General features: G+C 41.5%; 1 protein-coding gene across 3 annotated transcripts in view; it reads right to left on the minus strand.

Moving 5' to 3' along the window:
• Positions 1-7570: 7570 nt before the first annotated feature.
• Positions 7571-25666, minus strand: part of dennd2da (DENN/MADD domain containing 2Da) — a 32720-nt gene continuing 14624 nt past the window's right edge. For 2 of the 3 annotated variants that reach the window (XM_026154251.2, XM_026154252.2), the window contains exons 5-17: positions 21199-21246; positions 20796-20888; positions 18145-18320; positions 16512-16624; positions 16333-16402; positions 16172-16249; positions 13585-13725; positions 11822-11970; positions 10790-10961; positions 10631-10681; positions 10458-10539; positions 10131-10376; positions 7571-8368 (exon numbers count right to left, since the gene is read on the minus strand). In XM_026154251.2, the coding sequence (XP_026010036.1) occupies positions 8301-8368; positions 10131-10376; positions 10458-10539; positions 10631-10681; positions 10790-10961; positions 11822-11970; positions 13585-13725; positions 16172-16249; positions 16333-16402; positions 16512-16624; positions 18145-18320; positions 20796-20888; positions 21199-21246 (1487 nt within the window). In that variant the 3' untranslated portion in view covers positions 7571-8300. Of the gene's footprint in view, positions 8369-10130; positions 10377-10457; positions 10540-10630; positions 10682-10789; positions 10962-11821; positions 11971-13584; positions 13726-16171; positions 16250-16332; positions 16403-16511; positions 16625-18144; positions 18321-20795; positions 20889-21198; positions 21247-24468; positions 24663-25666 lie in introns of those variants that run through there. The other variant, XM_026154253.2, reaches the window with a different exon arrangement.

The raw sequence follows: 25666 nt of genomic DNA on the forward strand, positions 1-25666 counted from the left end.
ACTTTCTCTCCTCAAACTTTTGTGTTCTCCACAAACTGACCACTCAAAAACACAGACAGACTGTCAGGTCAACAGTGTCCTCTAATGTGGCATCCAACCCAACTCTACCCCACAGTGTCGGTGTCCTGCATAGGCCAGTTTAGACTAGGCCTGGGTATCGTCACTGATTTCTAGAATCGATTCAATTCCGATTCACAAGGTCCCGAATCGATTCGATCCACGATTCGATTTAATTCGATTCGATTCGATTTAAATCTGGGAAATTTTGACAGTCAGAAATATTATAATTCAGATCAGTACATTTACATATTTTTGTATCAATAAAAAGGAAGCTGACACACGCAAGACTTTATCACAGGTGTAAGCGTCACAGCAGAGGCCTTTGTGTCAAAGTAGCTGAAGATAAAACACAGAAAAACATGAAGGAGATTTTCCTGGCCTGGGATTTTATAAAAATATTCTGCAGTACATCAAAAACGAAAGAAAACCATTAATCAACATATGAACATTACCTCTGAAGTTACAGCGGTTTTATTAGAGACACGGCTAAGCGTTTTGCATTTTGAATAATTTTAAAAAGTTTAAATTTGTTCAGTATTGAACAGCAGAAATGAGGTTTTCTTTTCGGAAGAATGTAAAAGGGAAAAAAACAGCGGCTGACAGCGCTGTAAACAACAGTAGACTTGTGCATAACAAGTAAGCGAATAATGAAGAAAGGGAAACTGTTCTTGAAGTACAGAGAGAGAGAGGGAGGGAGAGAGAGAGAGAAAGAGAGAGAGGGGGAGGGAGAGAGAGAGAGAGCTGTGCATCGTGGTGGAAGCAAAACAGTAAAAGTCAGAGTGAATTCATGACGATGTTTATTCAATATTGTTTGGAGAGAGATCAAACTAACAGCTTTAGAATCAGCGCATAAAGGGCGTGAACACAAAGCGCGGACCCGCCGACAGATCAGAATCAGCGAGCTGTCGGCTTTCAGCCCCGACCGTGAGAAAGGTGACATCTAACTGATTCTGATCGAATTCGGGTCGCGCTGTGTTTAAGTCTATGTGCAGAATCCGTGTACCTGCTCTCATTTACTGTCTTAACTGTTTGGTGGTTCTTGAAATTTTGTGAGGTTTCACCAGAGATTCTGGCATTTCGGGTAAAATAAATTTATATTAAAAAAATCGATTCAGGATTTTAATGAATCGATTTTACGTTATCCAAGCCAGAATCGATTTTAATCGATGAATCGATTTTAAAAACCCACCCCTAGTTTAGACCCTTCTTTGGGTGCTGAAGTGCCCCCAAATTGTATCACAGCACACCTAAAAATAACTATCAGTAGTAACAGTAATGTATAGTATTAATTTCTGGCTTTGTGTTCACCTACAGGATAGAAAGAAAACAGGTTTAACGATCCCGTGTTGTTGGTGTCATAGTGTTACAGTGCGCTCACACAGAGGTGTTTTGGTTGCATTTGTTATCTCTTGAGTTTAAGATTCATTTTTCTTCCCCTACTCTTGTTTCTACCAGACAGACTGTTAGGGCAAATATGTGATATCACAGAATTACACAGTACTCTCTAATGTGGCAGTAACAAGCAATGTGACGACTGACCCAGGTCAATCATCCTCCAAGCTCTAGTGTCTGCTTATTTCCTCTCCTCTAATACAGAACTGCTCAAACCTGGGACTGGTGCTTGTCTTCTTTTTTATCTTTGTCTCTTACCAGTGAAAACCTCTGACAGGGACATGCATCACAATACACACAAGTATATTCTTATAATGTTTCTTCACATTGCTCTGCAGCATACATTTATTATACCAGCAGAGGTCGCTGTACACCCTCCTCATGTACTGTGTGCTGCATCGATTGAAATGTAAATAATCCATATTTGATTTTTAATTGTTTATTGTGATGTCATGATATTTGCTGTAAATCTGTTCCAAATGTTTTTTTCTTCTTTTTCAGCAAACAAAAAAAACTTTGAGGAATTGATTTTAACATTTTAGAACCTTTCATGTCATGAACCTTTCAAGTTCTTCATGTCTTGGTTTCAAAAATATACTAGAACTGCTTTTCCTGTACAGACCCGCAAATCCTGGACCTGCTTAGGGACAAATGAGCTTGAAAGACATTTCATTCTTAATCTATAGCAGGGGTGGGCAACTCTAGGCCTCGAGGGCCAGTGTCCTGCAGGTTTTAGATCTCACCCTGTGTCAACACACCTGAATCAAAGGATTAGTTCATTACCAGGCCTCTGGAGAACTTCAGGACATGTTGGCTGTGTCCCAATTAAGAGACTGCACGCTTGAAGTACGCATTTTAAGTGCTTCAAATGCATGCTCCAAATGCGCCGTCGATTTCCCCAAATATCAAGCATGGTCCGGTGCACGCTTCGTGGTCCCATATATCCCACAATTCATAGCGCGGCGGTGGGTGTGGATAATTTTGCCGCAAAATACGGCAGACGGGAGCGGCTGAAGAGGTTGTTTTTTTTCCCCAAACTTTATTGAAACCATAAAGCAAACAGTCAGTCATTCCAGTTCAGTTTGTACAGTAGACATACACGGCAAATAAGAGTAACAATATACAGTACAATGAAATAAGAAGGATAAATAAATAAAGGATAAAAAAAGAAGAAAGGGGGGAATGTGACAGACTTCATAACAACTTTGTATTTGAAAGTTGTGACAGCTCATTCGTTAAACATTTCTGAATGAATTTCAATCAATGACAAACCTTTTTTATTGGAAGTTAATTTAAGAGAGTTAAAGTAATATTCAATTTCAATCAAAAACAAATTAAATGATGGGGTTAAGTTTTGAAATTTACATTTATGTATATGGAATTTCCCTAATAAGATGGAGCGGCCGAAGAGTGAACTGTCAAAAGTACTGAATATGACGTCACTTATTTATGTGCGAATGTGTAATAATTAAAGTCAGTCATATATCCACAAACACAACAAGCTGAAAGTCAGTGATATATATATATATATATATATATATATATATATATATATATATATATATATATATATATATATATATACATATATACTCAACAAAAATATAAACGCAACACTTTTGTTTTTGCTCCCATTCCCCATGGGATGGACGTAGAGACCTAAAATTCATTCCAGATACACAATATAACCATCCCTCCCAAACAGTGGTCACAAATCAGTCCAAATGTGTGGTAGTGGGCACATCTGCTATATTGAGATAATCCATCCCACCTCACAGGTGTGCCACATCAGGATGCTGATCTGACATCATGAGTAGTGCACAGGTGTACCTCAGACTGCCCACAACAAAAGGCCACCCTGGAATGTGCAGTTTTGTCTCACAGCAAAATGCCACAGATGCCACAAGCAATGAGGGAGCGTGCAATTGGCATGCTGACAGCAGGAATGTCAACCAAATCTGTCGCCCGTGCATTGAATGTTCATTTCTCAACCATAAGCCGTCTCCACAGGCGTTTCAGAGAATATGGCAGCACATCCAACCGGCCTCACAACCGCAGACCTCGTGTAACCACACCAGCCCAGGACCTCCACATCCAGCAGGTTCACCTCCAAGATCGTCTGAGACCAGCCACCCAGACAGCTGCTGGAACAATTGGTTTGCACAACCAAACAATTTCTGCACAAACTGTCAGAAACCGTCTCAGGGACGCTCAACTGCATGCCCGTCGTCCTCATCGGGGTCTTGACCTGACTCCAGCTCGTCGCCGTAACAGACTTGTGTGGGCAAATGCTCACATTCGATGGCGTCTGGCATGTTGGAGAGGTGTGCGCTTCACGGATGAATCATGGTTCACATTGTTCAGAGCAGATGGCAGCTGAGAATGTCCCAGTTCTTGCATGGCCAGCATACTCACCGGACATGTCACCCATTGAGCATGTTCGGGATGTGCTTGACCGGCGTATACGACAGCGTGTACCAGTTCCCACGAATATCCAACAACCTCGCACAGCCATTGAAGTGGAGTGGACCAACATTCCACAGGCCACAATTGACAATCTGATAGACTCCATGCGACGATGTGTTGCACTGCATGAGGCAAATGGTGGTCACACCAGATACTGACCGGTTCTGGGTCCCCAGACCCCCAATAGAACAAAAAACTGTAAACTTCCAGGGTGGCCTTTTGTTGTGGGCAGTCTGAGGTACACCTGTACACTACTCATGATGTCAGATCAGCATCCTGATGTGGCACACCTGTGAGGTGGGATGGATTATCTCAATATAGCAGATGTGCCCACTACCACACATTTGGACTGATTTGTGACCACTGTTTGGGAGGGATGGTTATATTGTGTATCTGGAATGAATTTTAGGTCTCTACGTCCATCCCATGGGGAATGGGAGCAAAAACAAAAGTGTTGCGTTTATATTTTTGTTCAGTGTATATATATATATATATATATATATATATATATATATCAATCATAATAATCTGACAATACTATAATATTGGCCATATTATATTTACATTGCCACAGTGAGATGACTTTAGTCTCATGAACAACATTAACTAATTGTTATTTACTAACTAATCTTAAATGACTGTTCAGCACAGAAATGAAGCCCAACAATCATGTTTTACAGTCCTGTGGTCTCAGCCTCAGATACTCAACTAATCAAAGTGATGTAATGACAAAACTGAATGACCAACAAAACATTTTTCTCCTTCATTTCTGTCAAACAATGCTGTATGTAACGTGTCTCGCGGTTAGTATCATGGTTGCTAGGCAACCTGAACAGCGCGACGATGCGTATACCGTCCCATTTCACAAGCCTCTCACTTCCGCACTTCTCGTACTTATAGTACGCACCGTACGTAGTACGCGTAGTGCGCGTACTTCAAGCGTGCAGTCTCTTAATTAGGACACAGCCGTTGAGGAGGTCATTTAGCCATTTAAATCAGCTGTGTTGGATCAAGGACTCATCTAAAACCTGCAAGACACTGGCCCTCGAGGCCTGGAGTTGCCTACCCCTGCTCTATAGGGTTTAATGAGATGCTGGCTCACCCTTTTTCATGTATAACAGCTTCAAGTCTTTTGGGAAGGCTTTCCACAAGGTTGGAGAGTGTTTAGATAATCTTTGAGCATCTGCCAGAAGCGTATTTGTGAGGTCAGACACTAATTTTGGATGAGAAGGCCTCGTTTGCAGTTTAAGCTCTAATTCATCCCAAAGGTGTCCTGGCAGGTTGAGGCCAGGACTCAGGCCGCACACCAAACCCACCCGTCTTCATTGACCTTGCTTTTTTGCATTAGTGCACAATCATGTGTAAACAGGATGGGGCCATCCCTAAACCATAAAGTTGGGAGCATGAAATTGTCCCAAATGTCTTGGTGTGCTGCATCCGACACTTTGCATTTGATGATGTTAGGCTTGTATGCAGCTGCTCGTCCATGGAAACCCATTCCATGAAACTTTCTAAACATTGTTCTTGAGCCAATCTGGAGGTTACATGAAGTTTGGAGGCCTGTAGGGATCGACTGCAGACAGTTTGTGACCTCTGCATATCCCTCAGCATCCGCTGACCCTGCTGTCATTCTCAGTCACTTCCACTTTGTTAAAATACTACGAACAGCTGCCTTTGGAATATTTAGCAGCAATGATAACTGGACTTGTTGCACAGGTGGCATCCTATCATGGTACCACGCTGGAACTGACTGAGCTGCTGAGAGCACTGTGGGAGTGTATATAAAAATATATAAACGTTCATATATGTACATACATGGATTTTTTATGTTAAATTTCAGTTATTCACTAAAAATCGGAATCATTTTATATCTTATTCTAATTGTGATATTGCACAGGAGTCTTGATTTAGTCTTAATTTTTTTATTTACGTTTCTGGGAAGCATGAGGCAAATCAGTGGAGCTGATTCAAAACACGTTACCTAAAACGTTAGCAACCACAATACTGATACTACAGTTAACATGACTTACAAACTGCCTGCTCGTGTACGTTTGCCCACTAAATTAGTGATGTGTCGGTCGCGAACGAAACGGCTTAGAGCCGGGTCTTTGATGTGAACGACGCGAGCCAGCTCCTTATCGCAAGCCGAGGGTTTTTGTTTTTTTCTTTCTCTCACCCGCTCTCTCACACTTTTTTCTGCTTTACTCCTCATACCAGCCTTGTGCTTTGCGCTGGGAAGAGGGGGGAGGGGCGGGAGTTACACTCTCAGTAGCACAGGAACATACAGAGCAGGAGGGAGAGACAGGTATAGTAATCATCCACAACTATTTTCAGTTGCAGCTGATAAAGGATTTAGAAAGTTTATTCATGCAGGCCCATATGACAGAGAATGTGCATCTTCTTTTTGTTTTATATTTTAATTTACTTAATTGTGTTGTGGTTTGCTGTGTTTTGTGTTGTTTCATTTTAAATTTGTTTAAAAGGAAAAAGCTGAAAATTTAAATAGTTAAAAGTTAAAATGTGAATGTTTTGTTTTTGTATTATATGATTTATTTATTACATTTTATGTGGAGTGAATAAATAAAAGTATATTTACGGTGGCCCCTAGAGACAAAGCACGTACAAACTCCAAAACACGTAAAAACTCCGAAGCACGTAAAAACACCAAAACACGTACAAAGGACAACAGAAGTGCTCAAGGATGCTAGGGGCAGTGTTGAGCTTTTGTTACCTAGTGTGGTAGTAACAGGTAAATGAACTTTTTTTTTTTAAATTATTTGAATATATATGAGTGCTTGTGTATAAATACACAAACAATACACATATGCTTTCAATTGTGTAATTTAAGTGATCTAGGTAGCTCTGTTTTGGAAGTTCAGTTAACGCTAGAAATGTGTTTTGGAGTTTGTACATGCTTTTTGGAGTTTTTGGAGCTGGTTCGGAGCCGAAAGAGTTGTCTTTTTAGTGAGCCGAGCCGAAAGAGCCGGTTCTCTAAAAAGAGCCGGAAAGCCCATCACTACACTAAATAGAGTTAAAATGATTCCTAACACCGGCTGGATCACTAGCTACCATTAGCTAATTTTAGCTTTCAGAACTGCTAGTGTGGTACAGCCCGAGTTCCAGCACTAGCCAAGGAGCCCATATTCAGTTATAATCTGTTCTAAACTTTACTGTCAATGATGTTTCACCTTTTACAAAGACAGAGAGCGAGCAGGGAGGAGAGCGGTAAGAGGTGAGAGTTGGCACATAGTCAAAGTGAACACTGCAGTTATAATGCTAAGCTAGGTTTAGCATTATAACTGCAGTGTTTGTGCGTTTGTGGCAGTGCAAAGATGAAACAAGGATGAAGGAGAGACAGGAGACACACTGAGGTGGAAAAATAAATGTTGAACAAAAAATGTAAAAAAAAAAAAAAAAAAAAAAAAAAAAAATCACAAAATAATTTGAACATGCATTTCATGGATGCTTCACTGCACAGTGAACAATCTACATAGAAGCATCCATGGATATGATCAGTAGCCATTAACAGGATTCACTGCACTCCAAACACAGCTGGAATACAATGGAAAAGTGGGGAAATCGATTTCCCCACTTTTGGATACGGTGTACCCACTGCCCCGCGTTAGTCTGCACAATAAAGTGAGAGTCTGTGTGAATCTGAAAACTTTAATTTAATAAATGTAATGAATGTAATATCTTAACAAGGAATGGAAGCAATTTCTCCAAACTGACAAAAATCAAAGATCCACTTCACAATGACATTGTGTGTTTTGTGAAGAGGCCATTACTAAACAGATGTAAAATCACAAAGCAGCTAATTATTAATCATTTGATAATTTATTCTGTACAACACTGGCTGATGGTTTCTGACTGTCTCTGTAAAAATAAAATAAAGGTTGGGTCAAATGGATCTGACTACAAACAGGTAGAGCAGTCCCCGCCAACAGCACATCCCTAAAAACAGACATATATACACTATGCATAAAGACATATGTACTCTTTTTCCTGTGCATGCGTTGGGAGTACATGTCTACTTTGAACATTATGCAGAGACAGCCACAGTGTTGGATACAAACTGCTGCTCCACCCAAATATACATCTTCTATCAGTAGCCTTAAAAACAAACTGCAGGTTCATGAACTTAAAAAGCTCGTCTTTATTTGAAATGAGTTCCTGATTATCAGAAAGGCTAAAAACCACCACAGAGAATTTAAGTCCTGCATTCTGCCAGTGTTTCACATTGTGAGGAGCAGTCACACAGACATACAGTAATTCACACATGAGAACATAATTAATATACTCCAAACTACACAACACAGAAAACACAGTGCAATATTCACATCTATATACCCCTTTATACAGCCATATTTCTATGCAGACAGCTAGTGTTTCTTTGTCTTCTCCTTTTTCTTCTTCTCTTGATATTCAAGGATCTTTTTGTGAAATATTCCTGCAGGACAAAGGAAATGCAAATCAGGTTGGACTTTTACTGCAGCACAATTACCAAAGAAGTCAAGTGCATGACTTAACATAAGTCACAAATGTGAGGACTTGCTTGACTAATCTTAAATAAAGACTTGACTTTGTATTCATAGCACAATATTTCTCTGTTTTATTATTGGAAAGCACTTTGGTCAACTTTGTTGTTTTTAAAAGTGCTATATAAATAAAGTTGGATTGGATTGGAATATTTGGGCATCAGACAGACTTTAACTTTCCACCATTTCAAATAAAGAGCTACAAACTTTAAATGAATTATATGCTTAACCAGAAGGAGAGTGACGGAGCCTAATGATCAGAGAGCAATCCTGTACACACACACACAGATTATATATCTACATGTCAGGAACTCAGTGGGGATGTGGCGTACAACACTAGAGGCCAACTTCAAGCCCATAGCGCAAGTCACCATCAAGTGTGGGATCTACCAATGAGACGCTCTATCATGTCATCATTTCGTCCTTTATTTTGCTCAGACTTCTAACACACTGGTGTACATGGTTGTGGGTGTTGCACCCAACCTCATGTGGCTCTTACTCTATTCCAATCAAATGACTGGTTCAGTGAAGCACACAGGCCTTTCCCTCTCCTCCTGTCATTTGTTCTTGAATTGTTGACTGGATTCTGGTGGCGGTGCTCTCACTTGGGTATTGTATCACTTCCTTGTTATCACTGTATCATTTATACTCCAGGGTTAAACTGGGCAGAACAGTTCAGGTGTCCATGTTACATTTGTGGTAGTTCAGCATCAAGCTAGTGCTACTGAAGAGAAACAAGCATGAAAAGAGTCAGGGGTTTTTTAAATTTCAAAGCAAAGTTTCACAAAAAGCTCAACAAACATCAGCAAACACACACTGTGTGTTTGCAGACGTGTCCCTCCCTCATTTTTATGCTCATTGTGTCAGATGTTTAGCTACTCCTCGGCCTCATTTACTAATAACAAAAAGTTGAAGCCTATTTGCAGCTCTGGAGGCTAGGATTAGTGACTTGACCCGGCTTAGCACCCTGGAATATCCTGTGGTAGCCAGGCCCATGTAGTCAGTGGGGTCAAAGGTAGCTGTGGCAGGGGTGTGGTCTCTGACCCGCTGCAGTGAGCTCATCGGGCGGTGCCGGGATGACAGAGGGACAGGTGATTACGATGGGACTAATGACTCTCTACCCTTTTATAGTAAATGGCCTGGTAAATGGCCTGTATTTATATAGCGCTTTACTAGTCCCTAAGGACCCCAAAGCGCTTTACATATCCAGTCATCCACCCATTCACGCACACATTCACACACTGGTGAGAGAGCAGTGTGCAGTGGAGGAAGCCACAAGGGCACCACAAATGTGATAATCTGGAAAAAAAGAAGTAAGCCTAAGAGATTAAATGTTCCACTAGAGAAGTCTTGTGCTGCTACGCTCAGCCTTTGACCAAGTGACAGATATTGTCACTTGGTCAAAGGCTGAGTGCACCCTGGTGCACCCTGAAGTCATGCAGGCACTGTTTTAGGTCGTCTCCCGGGTATCCCGAAAGAAATACTGAGAGCACGTCGTTCATGTCGCACACACTGAAAGAACTGCACGAATAAGTGGGCATTAAAGACTGTAGACTGAAATTATACAATCACAGCTCATATATTTAACAAAACATGCACAGTGAAAAGTGTAGAGTGTGAGTCCCTGGGATTGGGATTACTTCCTTTATTTACGAGCTGTAGTTGAGTACTAACCTTGCTGTGGTCCAGGCTGCTGCTGCTCCACCTCCTGGATAAACAAGTCAAACATCTGCGTCTGAATGAACTTCTTGACAAAGTGTCGAGTGACCTTGGGCTCGATTGCCTTGTAGAAGCTTCTCTTATCAAACACCCCACCTTCTCCAGCTCGTGCGTATTTTACATATGAGGCATAATGGCCAACTGTTTTCACGAAGAATTGCAGGAAGGCTTCAGAAACCACTCGGTTTAGCTCCTCCCCCACTGAAGGAGAGGACAGAAAGCATTTAAGAATGATTGAAGAAACACTGTGCTACATGTGTTCATGTGCTGCTGTTCACCCACCTGATGCATTTTGTCTTGTACTTAGAGCCACTAATATTTCAGCCTGGAGCTTTGGAGGCAGGATAGTGCCTTCATCACCAATCTGCAATTGTGACAGAAGCCCTTTTGTTAGCTACAAATCCTGACCTAAGGACTTTAACATTTTAGGTTTTTCATCATTTGACAACTCTTACTGAAACAATGAATGGGTCCTTTTTATCCTCAGACAAATCAACCACCAGCAGCTGTGTTATACACAAAAAAGGACCAGAGTAAGGACAGAGTGCCAATATTAACACCGTAATATTAACACCATCTTTTTGGTTGTTTTTATGGTCTCCATGTTAACTCACATCAGTCTGGTCAGTGACTTGGTCCAGCAGGCGCTTCTGGACTCCCAGTAGATAGGGGGTAGGTGCCATCACTACATCGATGAGGATTTCTGGAACAATGGAGATGAAGGTATGCTGCCAGGTGAAAGGGTAGAGCAGGGCTGCTACTGCATGAATGACCTGAGACAATGTGCTGCAGACAGACAGAGTCGACATCAGAGGTGGTATCGCGATGGTAACATGTTTGTGATTAAAAAAACAATTTTTCTCTTCTTCTTTTATAGCTTAAGTACACGTAGCTGCGCCTCACTCAATGTTTTAATATGTTAAGCAGTAATACTGACTGAAAGGTGTAGATACAAAAACACACTGCTTCATGTATTTATACGAGTTTTCTTTTCAAACAATAAACATGTATTATTATTTGAAATTTTGTATCCGATGCAACAAGAACTAAGATGTCAGGGATGGGTTAAAGCTGTGATTGGCTCTGTCCAGTCCCAGTGTTTTCACACAGCAATGCTAGAATCTAATGTAAGAGTGGGATGTAAAGTGGTGCATCAGAGGTGCATAGATACCAGAGACACTAAACTGAGCAGTTGGCAGTGTTTCGTGTTGTGTAATCAAACTGAGCACAGATCAGTTAATTATAAAATCTACAAAGAGCATTCGGTAGTGAACACAAACATAACATTTGTCAACAAGAATCTATCACCCAGAGAGATCTTTGTGTCTGTGGTTAATATCTAAATGTTCGGACTACGGTCGTTTCAGATTTTGGAGAAACTATAAAATTCATTCCTTTGACTTTAGTCTCACATAACATGGCCCAGGATCTTCTTCTGCACATCCTGAACTGTTACTACTATTACACTGTTGGTAAATTACCCACAAATCTTTCTAATCCAGTCGTTTTTGCAGCTGCAGGCCTTACACTGACTTCCCCTGTTTATAGAGTGGTACGACCGGGGCTACGCTGTGCAGTAAATGACATAAAAGTATACCTTGGTATGATTAAAGTATGTGTCTGAGTGTATAGACGATGTGATCTACCCAAGTTCATCTGCGATGAAAATGATCCGTCTCTCCAAGACAGCCGCTGCAAACACCAGCAGCACTTGCTGGTCCGTCAGGCAGCTAAAGAGCGTGGCAAAGTTGACGTGTTCCAGCCAGGAATCCAGCGGCCGGGTCAGACTGATGATCTGGTGGAAAGTCACCACTGTCACAAATATGTCAACAGTGGTGCCAGCATGTCATCACTCAACTGACAGGGCTCTGCTTTTCAGCTCTTTCTATATCACCGTTTCTTTATATTTATTCTTCTTCCACTTTAAAAAAAACTGCCCATAAAAATGTCTTTACAAAGCCAGAGAACCATGTTGTCCCCCACCCTGAGGTCTGGTCACAAAAAATGACCACCATCAGTGAATACCTGAGATGACTGTGAGCTGTTGAAACATGGTCTATGACGGGTGTCAGGTTTCTGCTCTGAGACAGAGGCTGGGTAATGCAAAACATGTTCAGACAAGTCCTCAGAAACATGCCAGCCTGAGGGATCTCTTATAGTCCCTGGGTTACTGCTCTGTGTGACCTGCCTAATGTAGTTTTAATACCTTTAACTGCTCAACATATATATTATTTTACAGATAGAGGTGTGTGGTTAGTGGGTTTTTCGGCTCTTTGATGTGTGCCGTTTCGTTGTTGATATTGAGACATCTACTCGACGACTGTAAAAATCTCCTTGATCACTGCAGAGGGCGTTCCTACCAGCATGCATCATTTTAGGCTGTCTGCAGTTTGCTTCCAGACATCGTTTACTGCTGCTTTGTCTCTAAATGATTACTGCCACACTGACACTTATTTTCAGTGCACAGGGGGCTTACATGACGTGGCTATATTAAAAGCACTTCAGATCACTCATTACAATCAATTTAGCTGTGAACTCTTGTCATTTCTTGACCTCAACATTCACATTTTGGCTACAAAAAGAAAAAAGGAAGGTTTTTTTTCTCAGCACTAATAATGCTACGAATGCTAGGTATGTGGTTAAATTATTTGAAGACGCTGACATTATATGAAATCACTAAAATGTTTGTGAGGTCTGAACTTTTGCCAATTTTAATAACAACGAATGCTACGTTAGTCACATTTGTTGTCTTTGTCCCAAGTTTAACAAGTAACACCTGTTGAAGTTACGGAAATCAGTCCTGAACAGTTTACATGTCTTTAGGCTGTTCCAACAGCATTGCACTGAATATACCTCAAAGCTGAGAGAGAAGCTCTAACAGGGCATGAAAACAAACAGTCCAATGTCAACACATAGGCTTACTTCTTTCTTTCCAGATTATCAAAACCGTTTACATCAGGTGTGGGAAACGAGTCAAACAGCACGTGATGTACGTCATTATGTGACACGACCACAGAGTGACCAGGAGAATATTACACGCGAGTTTTCTGGTGAGTTAATAGCCAAGAAGCTGAAACCTCAGACTTTTTTTGGTTTTTCCTTTTTGCATCCCTAGTTATGTGTCCGTAACAGTATGGCCCTCGGAGAACAATATAAAAATTTAAATGGCCCTTCACATGAAAAAGGTTCCTCAGCCCTGATTTAAACAGATGAAGAACTGAAATGAACCAGAAAACACAGATAACAAACTCACAGACATGACAACCTGAGCTACACACATTTTAAAGGATCGTTGTACTGTGTTTTGAACAAAAAGAGATATTCTGAGTCTAAATTTACTAATGGAGTTAGAAGATGAGATAAATGAGAGTCTTTTCTTAATAGACATCAAAGAGGCGCTCACTCTGACCTCAGTGCCCGACTCAGGAATGAAGCTCTTAATCTCCACTGTGTTCCCTGGTGCTGGGAATTGAGCTTCTCTAAGTTTCTGCATGAATGGATAGATCATGGCCATGGAGATCTGCCGGCGCTTCTCCACCTCGTCGAATATCTGCACACATGGGAGAGAATAGTCACAAACTCAAAGTACGACATATGCTAAAGCAAGATTATTTTATTTTACTTGTGTTGTTATTGACTTAAATATCTAATTTCAATTTGTTCCGTTTTATGGACAAGCTGTCTCAAATCCTCACAGTCAGTAACACAATTAGTTAATCATTTAGTTTCTACCTTCACACTTGAACATATGACATACTTCTGCTTTGGCTCTCGGAGGAGGTGGACGCGTCTTTCACCCCCTCCTTCCCTTATTTTCCCTGCTGCTGCCTCTATGTCCTTGTCTGGTCTCGTCTGACTCTAACCCCGAGAGAGCCTCTCATTCTCGCTCTTGTTCTCTAAAAACTAAAGAAGAAGAACTATGGATTTGATCAACTGGTCCCTGAATGCAATTGACACTCTATTCTCGACGAGAAGCCTGGGTTCGGGAGAGCCTGAGTGTCCTGGAGGGACATTCCCTGCAGGATACACGATGGAAAAGATCTGGGAGGAGCTCACAGCTCTTAAACGGGAGATACACCTGGAGACCAGTGATGGACACTAAGAACAACTGTCTGTTCGTTCTAAAACAACATATCCATCATCTTTCATGCAGCTACCCTCCCCCCATCCGATGTGGACAGTGGCTCAGCCGGAGGCACGATCGCGAGATTGCAGCGTCCCAGATGCAGCTGTGCACACTGGCATACTCCCCCATGTTGCTTGTCTTGTGTTTTTATGGTGCGGTGATATTTCTGTTTTTCATGTGCTAGAGTTTTTGTCTTCTCCTCATGCCGACTCCTTTGGGGATCAGTATGAGCAGACATTCTTTTTCTCTCCTGATCTGCCCTTTTGTGTTACATATTTTGTTGTTTTTTCCTTTTGCGCCCTATCCTGACCTGTCTCCCCAATGTGAAGTTTGTGTATTGTATGTACGGTCGGCGAGGTCTGTCATCTACTTCCCATTAACACTGTTGGCATCTTCTGTCGTTGATGGAGAATGAAATGTAAAAACAAAGCTAACTTTCCAGTTTAGATGATTTATCAGCAACACCTTCCCAAGATACTGTAACTTGCTACCTTGTATCCTCGCTGTGTTGATACTGGTACACATGAAATCCCATCTCATCCCAACCTTTGTCTTTTATAGGAATGCCATAATTACGAAGCAGGATTTCATCTTCAAATTCAGGGTTCATTCTGGGTTTTTCTGTACCGAACACGTTTCTCTTCTTCCTCACTACCGGGTATATCGCCATGGTAACTCATGCTGCAACCATAACCTATTGCGGAGCAGATTATGTTCCAGATTAGAGGTCAACAGGTATGAAATCACTGACTACTGACCAGTAATTTCTCTGGAAACTAGTATCAGCAATCCTATAAGACAGTACTGTAGTATAATATATAGTATATAGTAGGATAGTAAGAGGGGCTAAAGTCTTTATAGTCTCTTAATATTTTGTTGTTTCCCAGGTGATCTGTAAAAAAATATAAATTCTTAAGCACAACTTTATTGATTTTTTTCCAGCTGGCTACAAACTATTGTTCTATAATAAAAGGACAATAAAGCAATAAAACACAGAACATCAGCTCATCTGATGTTCTGTGATTATAAAACATCTGTTTGTGGATGACCTAATATCACATTTGCATGTTGAATAAGCTGCTTTTAGATTTTTATTTCTACTGCAGCTGCAGCTCAAAGAATACAAACTAAAACGACTGTTTAAAATCAGTTTCAATGAAAAATTTCAGATTCACACATATGTATAAATACAGAGTTGTGATATTGATTAGTCAGCTTTCTTTCTTGGCTTCAAATAGCTAACATTTATTAAAACAGCACCGGCCTTTTTAACCAAAGCATGTTGCTTTCAGACTATGGGTTTAACTTCCTCATGTATTTCCAACAGTATAGTTTTATCTTGCTTCATATAAGCAGTTGCTTTACTGAAAGTAATAATAATAATAATAATAATAATAATAATAATAATGGATTGGATTTATATAGCACTTTTCAAGGCACTCAAAGTGCTTTACAATTCCACTATTCATTCACTCTCACATTCACACACTGGTGGAGGCAGCTACAGTTGTAGCCACATAAGTACACATAACTGTGATTGAATTGAACTGAATTTGACCAATTTAATTTATAATCGCACCAAATCACAACAACAGCCACCTCAAGGCCCTAAACCCCAACCCCAACACTACCCCTTTCATGTGAATACACAGGGAAATCCATAATGATAACCAGCATTGTGTGACCGTGTATTCTGACTGCGGATGTTAGGATGATGCCCTGGGTGTGTTTAACCTGCTTACAGGGCTTGGTGCCAACTAAACCAAGTACTATTAACTGCTACCAAAGTAATCTGACTACGCACAACCTCTGCAACAAGTTTCCTAAAATTCAGCCAATTTTTCTTCCAGAGCTGTTGTGCTGAACTCACCTTGGAGAAGAGCCCAAAACAAGCCAGTGTACTAATGATGCAGTAAGCCTCAGGTGGTCGCGCTCCTCTCCCTCCTGGCTGTGGATCAGAGAGTGAAACAAATATCAAACAGCAGTTTCCAAATGAGGACACTCTGCAAAGGACAGCTTCTGAACACTGACCAATAATCTCCTGCAGTATCCATTTCTTCTGCTGCCATCGATCTCAGTCAGAACAAAGGAGAAGGTCTCACTGAAAATGGACAACAACAACTGAAAACAGGGGCTGTAGGCTGGTTTACACAGAACAGAACCCTGAATACTGCTCAAAGGTTAAAGACCACCTGATTGACATGCATTACCTGTGGTACTCTGTCAAAGGAGCCCAGTTGATGCCTTCTGGGAAACAAAAAAGTGTGATTGCCTTTAAAGTCTTCTCCTCCTCCTCCTTCTGAGATCTCGCCATTCCATCTCTCTGCAAGTAAATATAAAAGTTTAAATCACTGTTTCCAAATAGATACATACATCATATGTACAACTGATTATAACTGTACAATTGTACAAAACAAAATTAAAGGAATACTTTTTAATCAGAGTATATCATTACGTTAACTGAACCTCTCTGATATAGATTTGGACAGTTAAGTAGCAGAGCAGGTCGTTTCAGCTGCTTTGGTGTTCATTAAATTAATGCAACAATTCCCAGAACAGACATAGTTTTTTTTCACTAGTTTTGCATTTAGCCAGGGTCAGTGTCAGCACTGTTAGCATGTCAGAGAGAATATTATGCTGCCAGTAAAATGACCAAGTGATGGTCTGGCACGCATATTCATGGAGGGACACACAGACCGCCAGAGGCTAGGCAGCGCCACCCCTGACTACTATTAGGTATCAGAATGAAATCCATGGATCCACTGTCAGAACCCTGCTTTGGTGCTCTCCTTAACCAAATCCAAAATAACTCCAGTGAGAGACAAATATATTTTGAATGACTGCTCTATCTACCAGTGGATAGTTTTGCCCCTCTGGTGTTGGTGCCAATTCTTTTCTGGGTCCTTCTCATGTATTGCCATTCCATATACCTGTTCATCTTATCTGCTATAATGGCTGATGTTAGCTTCCATGTTGTGCTGAGACAGATTTTAGCCGGTAGTTGGAAAAGACGGGACCCCTCTGTGGGGATCAGGACTGTCCGGGCTTTCAGTTAGACAGTGGGTTCATGCTCATTTGGGCTGTCAGATGTTCATGGAGTGCAGTTAGTTTTGCCGCATGATGTTAGAGGCAGTGCTGTCCCTTCTCTCAAATCCTTTCTGAGTATCTTCAAAATATACACAGCAATGACATTAGAATGTCATTCGGAGGCCGGGGACTGTGAGTGTCAGCACCACAGTCCAGGATGAGACAACAAACATCCACAAGTACATCAGTAAGATGGCCCCAACTGACCGCATGCTCAGTGAATACCTCAGGCAGCAGAAACCCAAGAAAGAGGAGGAAGAGGAGGAACCATCGTGGAAGGACAGGCCCCTGCACGGTATGCACCACCGGCAGATAGAGGAAGTGGCTGATATTCAGAAATCCTACCAGTGGCTGGACAAAGCTGGACTGAAAGACAGCACAGAGGCACTAATCATGGCAGCACAGGAACAGGCTCTGAGTACAAGATCCATAGAGGCTGGGGTCTATCACACCAGGCAAGACCCCAGGTGCAGGCTGTGTAAAGATGCCCCTGAGACAATCCAGCACATAACAGCAGGTTGCAAGATGCTAGCAGGCAAGGCATACATGGAACGCCATAACCAAGTGGCCGGCATAGTGTACAGGAACATCTGTGTCGAGTATAACCTAGAAGTCCCGATGTCAAAATGGGAGTGGTGGAGAATGACTGAGCTAAGATCCTGTGGGACTTCCAGATACAGACGGACAAAATGGTGGTGGCTAACCAACCAGACATAGTGGTGGACAAGCATATTTGGCCTTCACGATCATACTGACCTTGGGAAACTGGTAGGTAATCTGAGGTTCGTAGGTATTGCTGTCCTTGGCCTTCTTGAGGCTGACCACCACCAGATACTCAAAGAAGTACTGACCACTGGCATAGCGGTGCTGCCTGGTTGTGTTCTCTGCTGCCTCCAGACCAGGTGGCTCTGTAAGCTCAGGCTCTTTGACTCCTATGTGAAGATAAAAAAGAAAACACAAACACATTTAGTGTGCTTGATCATGCATTTCCCAATAGTTCTTATTTGTATGAATACAACACACCAGTTAGAAATTGGAGAAGTTACAACATTAAAGACCATATATGATACACACAAACACACTAATGAGAGATATAAGAGAGAGAAATGCGAAACACCAGCTACTGTTAGACAGAGCAGTTCCTTGAGACTATAAGAGTAGACTGACGACCCTATTCAACCTATGACTTGATGCCTCACACATGGTACCTGGAATGTCTAGAACTACAGTCTAAAGAGCTTGGAAAAAAAAGTGTCTGGACTGACCTGACTGAGGGGTTCAGGCCTGTACAGAAAAGCAGTGGGGACAGAGCAGCTCCTCCTTACTAAATCCTGCACTTCATGCAGAGTTGTGCTATTGAAGTTGGCCTGTAGTGTTGTTCGCCCCATCCCAGTCTGATGAAAGCTCTTAGATCATGTATAGTTCTAGTCATTCCAGGATTTATGTTTGTGACACAGAGTCATAAGCTTTCTTGTAGTTAATCTAGGTTGTGCACAGTTGGTCAGTCTGGTCTAAAAGTCTAAAGTGACTTTTCTATCTACCAGAAGTAGTTGATAAGTAAAATGCTTGACCTTGTCTTCAGCAGTCAGTTATATCAGTGGATACTGGATTTTCTCAGTGACAGTCCACAGATGGCAAGACTTGTGCCCCACACCCCACTGGTGGTACTCATCTCAAATAGGAATAAGGTGAGGTGCACAGTCTGAGGGGTGCTCCCATAACAACTTCTCCCTAAATCATCATTGCTTTGAAGTAGCAGAGATGGAGCATTGTGAAGGACATCACACTGTCACAATCTTTTCACCCAGCTCCCCTCTGACAAACAGTATAGCTTAGCAAATCCACGAACTGCCAGGTTTATGAGGAACAGTTTTTATCCAACAGCCATCACTAAACTGAACTCTGCCCATCACCCTGTGACACCAAAAACAACTCTCTCCATCAGTATAGGTTTTTTAGACATTGTGATTCTGTTGTATGCAACACATACAATGACAATAAATGTATTGTATTCTACTGGCTGGTAGCTGAACTGGACTTAAGCACTTCGAGGCGTCTGTTGTTGTGATCTGGCGCCATATAAATCAAATTTAATTTAATTCATTTTTAATCATTGTCACTGTTTCCATCTTCTCAAACTTACATTGGAAAAAATAGAAGCTCCTTTCTATAACATTTTATTCACATCCTCACTTTGCAACTACTTTTAGTCCATCCATCCATTCGCTTCAGCTTATCCTTTTCAGGTTCACAGGGGGCACCGGAGCTTATCCCAGCTGGGGTATGTCACACAGTGGAAATTTGTATCTATCTTTTATATTGGACCTGATTTTAGTGTTTACTTCTGAGTGTAGTTTTTATTTGCATGATTTTATGATGTTCCACTGTGGACCTGCTGGGTATGGGACAATTAGCTGATAGTGATCACCTGCTGAGGCATGGGTGTGCCCAGATGTGGCCTATCAGCTGTTTAAAAGACCTATTAAAAGGAAGCTAGGTGAGCACTGGGGGGAGAGAGGCCCCAGAAGGCCAGCGTGGAAAAGAGGGACCTGCTGCCTGATCGTGGGGGTGTGACGACTCATTTGGAGACCGATCTGTCAGCATAATGTGGCGACCCAGTGCCGACAGCGGGAATGGCGCCAGCAGGGCACCTCTGCATGCATTTGTGAGTAGTGTCTCCACTGCTGTTCAAAAAAGGGAAATGCTAAATGGACTGGTTCTTTGGTTCTTATGTAGTGCTTTTCTACTCTGCTTCAGCACTCCAAGCACTTTAAACAACACGCTACATTCACCCATTCATACAACACTTAAGTGCTTTCTATCTAAGATTTACACATACTGAACACATCAGGAAACAACCTTCAAAACTGGATTCAGTCTCTGGCTGCAGACTGAGGGAGCCAGAGGTTGAACCACCTGGCTGTAATGACAGTGTTCAGGCTCAAACATAAAACAGCTGCTCTGATGCTGAAAACCTTTAAATGTCTCATTTTTAAACAATAGCCTTGTATGTACAATTAATAATGGCTTTAAAATTATAATCATTCTATTATTAATTATTCAATTATACTTAAATATTATAATAAATATAGAAACATTTCACTGCCCTGATGTCTGGTGGAGACTGTACTGCACAATATTAAAATCTCTGCCCTTGATGCACTGGGTTATTTAACCAGTACTTCCTGTGTTGTCACAACAAATGCGCGAGAGGAAACGAGATTTAACGCTGGCCAAAAAAGACCTAGCATCTGCAACAGAACACTGCTCACATCAGCTCAGCGGTGTACGTGAGGTCAACCACGACTACAGTCACACATTTGGAAACTGTGTTGACATCTAATCACGACGTGTCCAAATGTCCAGCGGCACCTTCAAAAATCAGTTTTCAACAGGATAATACTCACTGTCCCTTTTGCCTTTGCGGAAGGAGGACCAGATGGCACTAAACCTCTTGAAGGGCCCTTGTCGTCCGTCATCTTCGCCTGATGGAATGGCACCTGGAGAAACCAGCAGCTGCTCAGTACTGAAAACATACGTCGGTGCTCACTTCCCCATACCTCCTCTGCTCGTTTAAAGCCTCATAAATCTCTGTCCTCTTTTCCAGCACTCTAGCTTATCAGATTTCTGTTCAGGTTAAGTCCATTAACACCATTATGCCTGAAATAAATGTGAAACTGTGACTAACATGTCCTATGAGTAGACTATAAAACTCACAAGGCAGTTGTTTTAGTTGAGCATTCTTTAAGACTGACTTTCAGTTATGAAACCATTACTCGAGTACCCAAAGGAAAGATGATCTGCACTTACCATGCTTCTCAGAAACATCCGTGATGATGTTACCCATGGGTTGTTCACCTAAACAACACAACAGAATACGTGAATGAAGATGTCCGAGTCAGCTTCTGTCTATGTTCTGTGCACGTACACAAAAAAATGACAGCTACAGGTATTTGGATTGTATTAATTAAAGTATAAGAATGCAGTGCACTACAACAGTGAGACGTTAGAAACCAATGAGCTGGAATTGAGCCCTTTAGACCCCACGCCTTAAGTCGCCCTGTGTAAATAACAAGCGTAGCTTTATGATTAGCAGCTACGATGTACTGAGACAACAGCCCCTAACATGTTTCTGTTACCTAGCAACAAAGCTTTTGCTACATAGGTCCTCTTTATTAATCCCGTGTTTATACTGCAGCGCTGACAGTCTGCTGAATCATCTGTTTGTTTTACACTCTGAGGAAGGAATTTCCCCCAACTTGTGCTTCACATCATCTCAGAATCAAAAACACTGGAGAGCAAGCCTTTTTGGTAAATAGACAGCATCAACAACAATGTGTTAAATACCATTTAAACTGTACATCACTTAAGAACTTGGTGATAGGCTGGTTTCTATCACCAAGACAAACAAAGACAAAGCTCAAGTTTATCAGTTTGTTTCAAAATCAAAAAGTATTAAAGAGGCAATCAAAGGCAGGGAAAGAAGTGCTTCGGACAACAAAATACATTTAAATATATAGTTAAACAACATTTTGTCCTACAAACTTTGGAAGCTTATCTATCTCACATCCACAGCCAAATAAAAGTGAAAGTCAACTATACCAGTGTTATTTCTGTGGGGTTTTCTTTCTATATTAAATAGATCCATCACCAAGTAAGCAGTTACCATAAAATAAGTAAATCTTTGTGTCTAAAACACAAATAATCATTGCATGGAAGACAGTTAAAGTAAGTCAGAGACATCAGAATCCGAACAAAGACTTAAATTAGTTCCCAGTGGGTTTGTAGTCAGCGGCTCTAAACACCAGTCTTTGTCGCTCCTAAGCTCCCATCTAGTGTTTTTAAGCTGCTAACCCAAACATAGCAGGCTAGATACAACCCTGTTTCCATGCACAACTGGCAGACTAAAGACAAAGGCCAAAAAGAGAAGCCCTGGCTGCAGCAGGGTCACTTGCCTTGGGAGACCAGCACAGCAGCCATACGACGACGAGTGATCGAGATGTGAACCTGCCAGCTGGTCAAAAAATAGAAAAGTAGACAGACTGTCTACTGGCTCACCTATGAAACCATGAAAGTATCACTTCCTCTAAATAGATGGTGTTCACTGAAGGGTCCCTGAGCTCAGATAAACAGAGTGAATTTGGCTCTTTTCTAATCACACTAACCACTCACAGTACTTCAAACCACTGTTTGACCATACAATGAAACTGAGTTTTGTCCCGGAAACTTAAAGTTATCCAAGTTTATCTACCTCACATCCACAGCCAACAATTAGAATAGTATCTGGAAAAAACTCACATGCACAAGGCGATCGTGTAAACTACCAACTGAAACCCCCAGCCAATCAGAGTGTTCAAGCCCTGAACCATTTCTGTCAGTCAAAAACACTAAGTCACATAAAGAGGGGGGCTCTCAGCAGGGAGCAGGTGCTTCAAGAGTCAAGTTGCCAGCTGAACTCAAGACTTCAGGAAGTAACTAGTTTCTATCTTAAGCAAAAAAGTAAAAGTAAAGTTAAAATTAATACATCCATTATAATTCCCAGTCTCTCACACACGCATATTATTATTATTATTATTATTATTATTATTATTATTATTATTACATGCCAACTTTAAGCCAATTGCACAAGTCACCATGAACTGTGGAAGCGATAGATCGATAGATATACACATAATGCAATTAAATAATCATTTTGAAAACATATCACATCATATCAGGAGGCTAAAGTATACGCTGACTGTGTGGTTGGTGGAAAAACAGAAACAAACAAAAACAAACCAAAGACAGTTTCTAGGTTAGATTCAATCGATCCGTCTGAGCTGAACTCTGTTAAACCAAAGTTCACTTTGAACACCACAGCTCTTCTAAATCATTTTGAGCTAACTCGTTTGTGGTTGTCACTCCACTCTTTGCTGCATGTACATGTTGAGCGACCACACTCCACACACAGACAAATTGCAGCCAGAGCAGATTAAATAAGCAGCTGCAGGACACAGTCCAGGTTTCACTTCAGTCTGGCCAAGTCCCTGACAATGTTTACTGAGTCTGCAGTACACAACTTTGGCATTTGCAATCTGTTGTCCTGTGTAAACACCAGTGGCAGTGCCTTCCTACTCAGTAACTTGCAGAACTGTGCTGAATGAGCCCGCGGGACAAAAACACGTCTCAGGTTGTGTTTTAGTGTCAGTTTGACTCTTTCTTGACCCTACACACTGCTGCGTTTTTGAGCTACTTCTTTTCAGCTCTGATGTGATGTGGGTGTAAAAAAAAAAAAAAAAAAAAAACAGCCCTCCCTCGGGCCCACAGGGTCTTAAACATGTTATAACAAGATGCTGTCAAGTCAAAGGAGGTGATTAAAGCAAGACTAACTAAAGCTGCCTGATATCCTGTTTCCATGTTCTTGTTCATTCCTGCAGCCTTTATATCACAAATCTGCCAATTTATCTGTTTACCCAATGGAAAGTTTTATCCATGATATAGACTGTTTCCCTTCATAAGCACCATGTGTTTTCCACCTAAGCCTGCGCTGAAAAGGTGTTCTTCCAGCAGCTAATGCAGCTAAAAGCAGTCTTTCAAACTGGCTGTCATTTCACCTCCTGAGGCTACAAGGCAATCTACAGCAACATCCACAACATGCGCACAGTAGATGAACTAAAACAGATGTGAGGGCAAGCTTACAGACCATCACAGTTCAAGCTGACCACAAGCTAAATGATCATATGTGCACCTGACACAGCCCCAAACAACATTTTAGGCTCATACCATGAACACAGCATCACGACAAGCTCAACAAGTTTCATGTCACGGACTGTAAACACATCACAGAGGTCAAGTATTTAGGTCGTAACCTCCACGCTGCACTTTATGTCAGCTGTAAATGAACAGCAGAGGTTTCCCTACAATGAAGTGGAAAAACACCGATACACACATGGGCGCAACCTGTTCGAGATAAGTTACTTCAGCAAGTTTCGGCAGGTACCGTGTTTGTCGAGAAACTACACCGCTCAGTAACATCATGATAATAACTTAGGTGGACTCGGGTTATCCAGCGGTAAGACTTCTCTAATATCCAGTACTCACTCCATCTGTTTTTGGGGTTCGTCAGTCGGACTCCTTTCCGTCTCTTCTTCACAGTCTCACTCATTGCTGCCGCTCTACTGTCGGGGGTTCCTATCAGCACACTCAGTAACAGCACGGCAGTATTTTACCATCGTCATCCCGCTGCATGCTACACACATAGCATTTTAACCTCGCGCTCAACTACTGTGTACGCTGAAGTAGGTTACCGCTGTAGGTGCTGCGTTCGCGTTATGTGGGACAAACGAAGTGTTGCGTGTTTCGTTCGGTTCTTCGCGGTTTTATCGTCCCACTCTTGAGGACCTGATTTGCTTCTAGAAACTACCGAGCCAAGAATAAAAAGCCAACAAAAATACCATAAAATAAGTAGAAGAAAGTTAATGAGCGGATGTTGGAGTCATGTTGTCGCAACAAACCCGATATTCATGAACGCAGCACTAGAGCCCTCAAACATTGCTTCATTTTGTTATTTTTCGACGGAAGCGGTTAGCTCTTCCAGCTGTATGCAGCAAGCAGGCGGTGACTTGAAACAGCAGCGTGCCATCTCAACTCCAACTCAAACTCACAAAGCACAATCAGGCCTCCTTAATTGGTTTTCTGTCAGAGACATGATGAGACTGGATGACACCTCTGAGAAATACTGTTTGTTAGTGAGGGCGCCTACGGGAATTAGTGATCAGGTCAGGTACAATTAAATACGACCTACTCTTTTAAAAGAATTCAGAACGCTCTAAAACTGAAAATTGCTCTTTCCACAGGATGAATCCATTTTATATCAAAAGTGTACAACCACACCATGGTACTATGTCAATTTCAAGTCATTCTGATTTTGCCTTCCAAAATAATGGCCTGTTGAAAATGCCCATAACTTACCTAACTTTCAGTGATTTCAGAATGCTCTAAAAAGGAAATTTTCTGTTTCCACAGAATAATTTCACTTTAAATCAACAGGATACAACCTCACGATGTTACCATGTCAATTTCAAGTCATTCTGATTTTGCTTTCCAAAATAAAAGCCTTTTCAAAGTCAAGGCTGGCTTGACACAAGTGGGAAAACTGGGATGTTGTGAAACACAAAATATAAATGTTTTAATCACAGGGAATGTTATCTTCTGACTGTAATCATTGAGCTTCATGCCAATATGTCGTGTATGAACTATCGTATTTGTCTGAAGGATTGTGTATAGTCCGTGTAATAAC

This window comes from Astatotilapia calliptera, chromosome 20, assembly GCF_964374335.1.
Source record: "Astatotilapia calliptera chromosome 20, fAstCal68.1, whole genome shotgun sequence".
NCBI lineage: Eukaryota > Metazoa > Chordata > Actinopteri > Cichliformes > Cichlidae > Astatotilapia > Astatotilapia calliptera.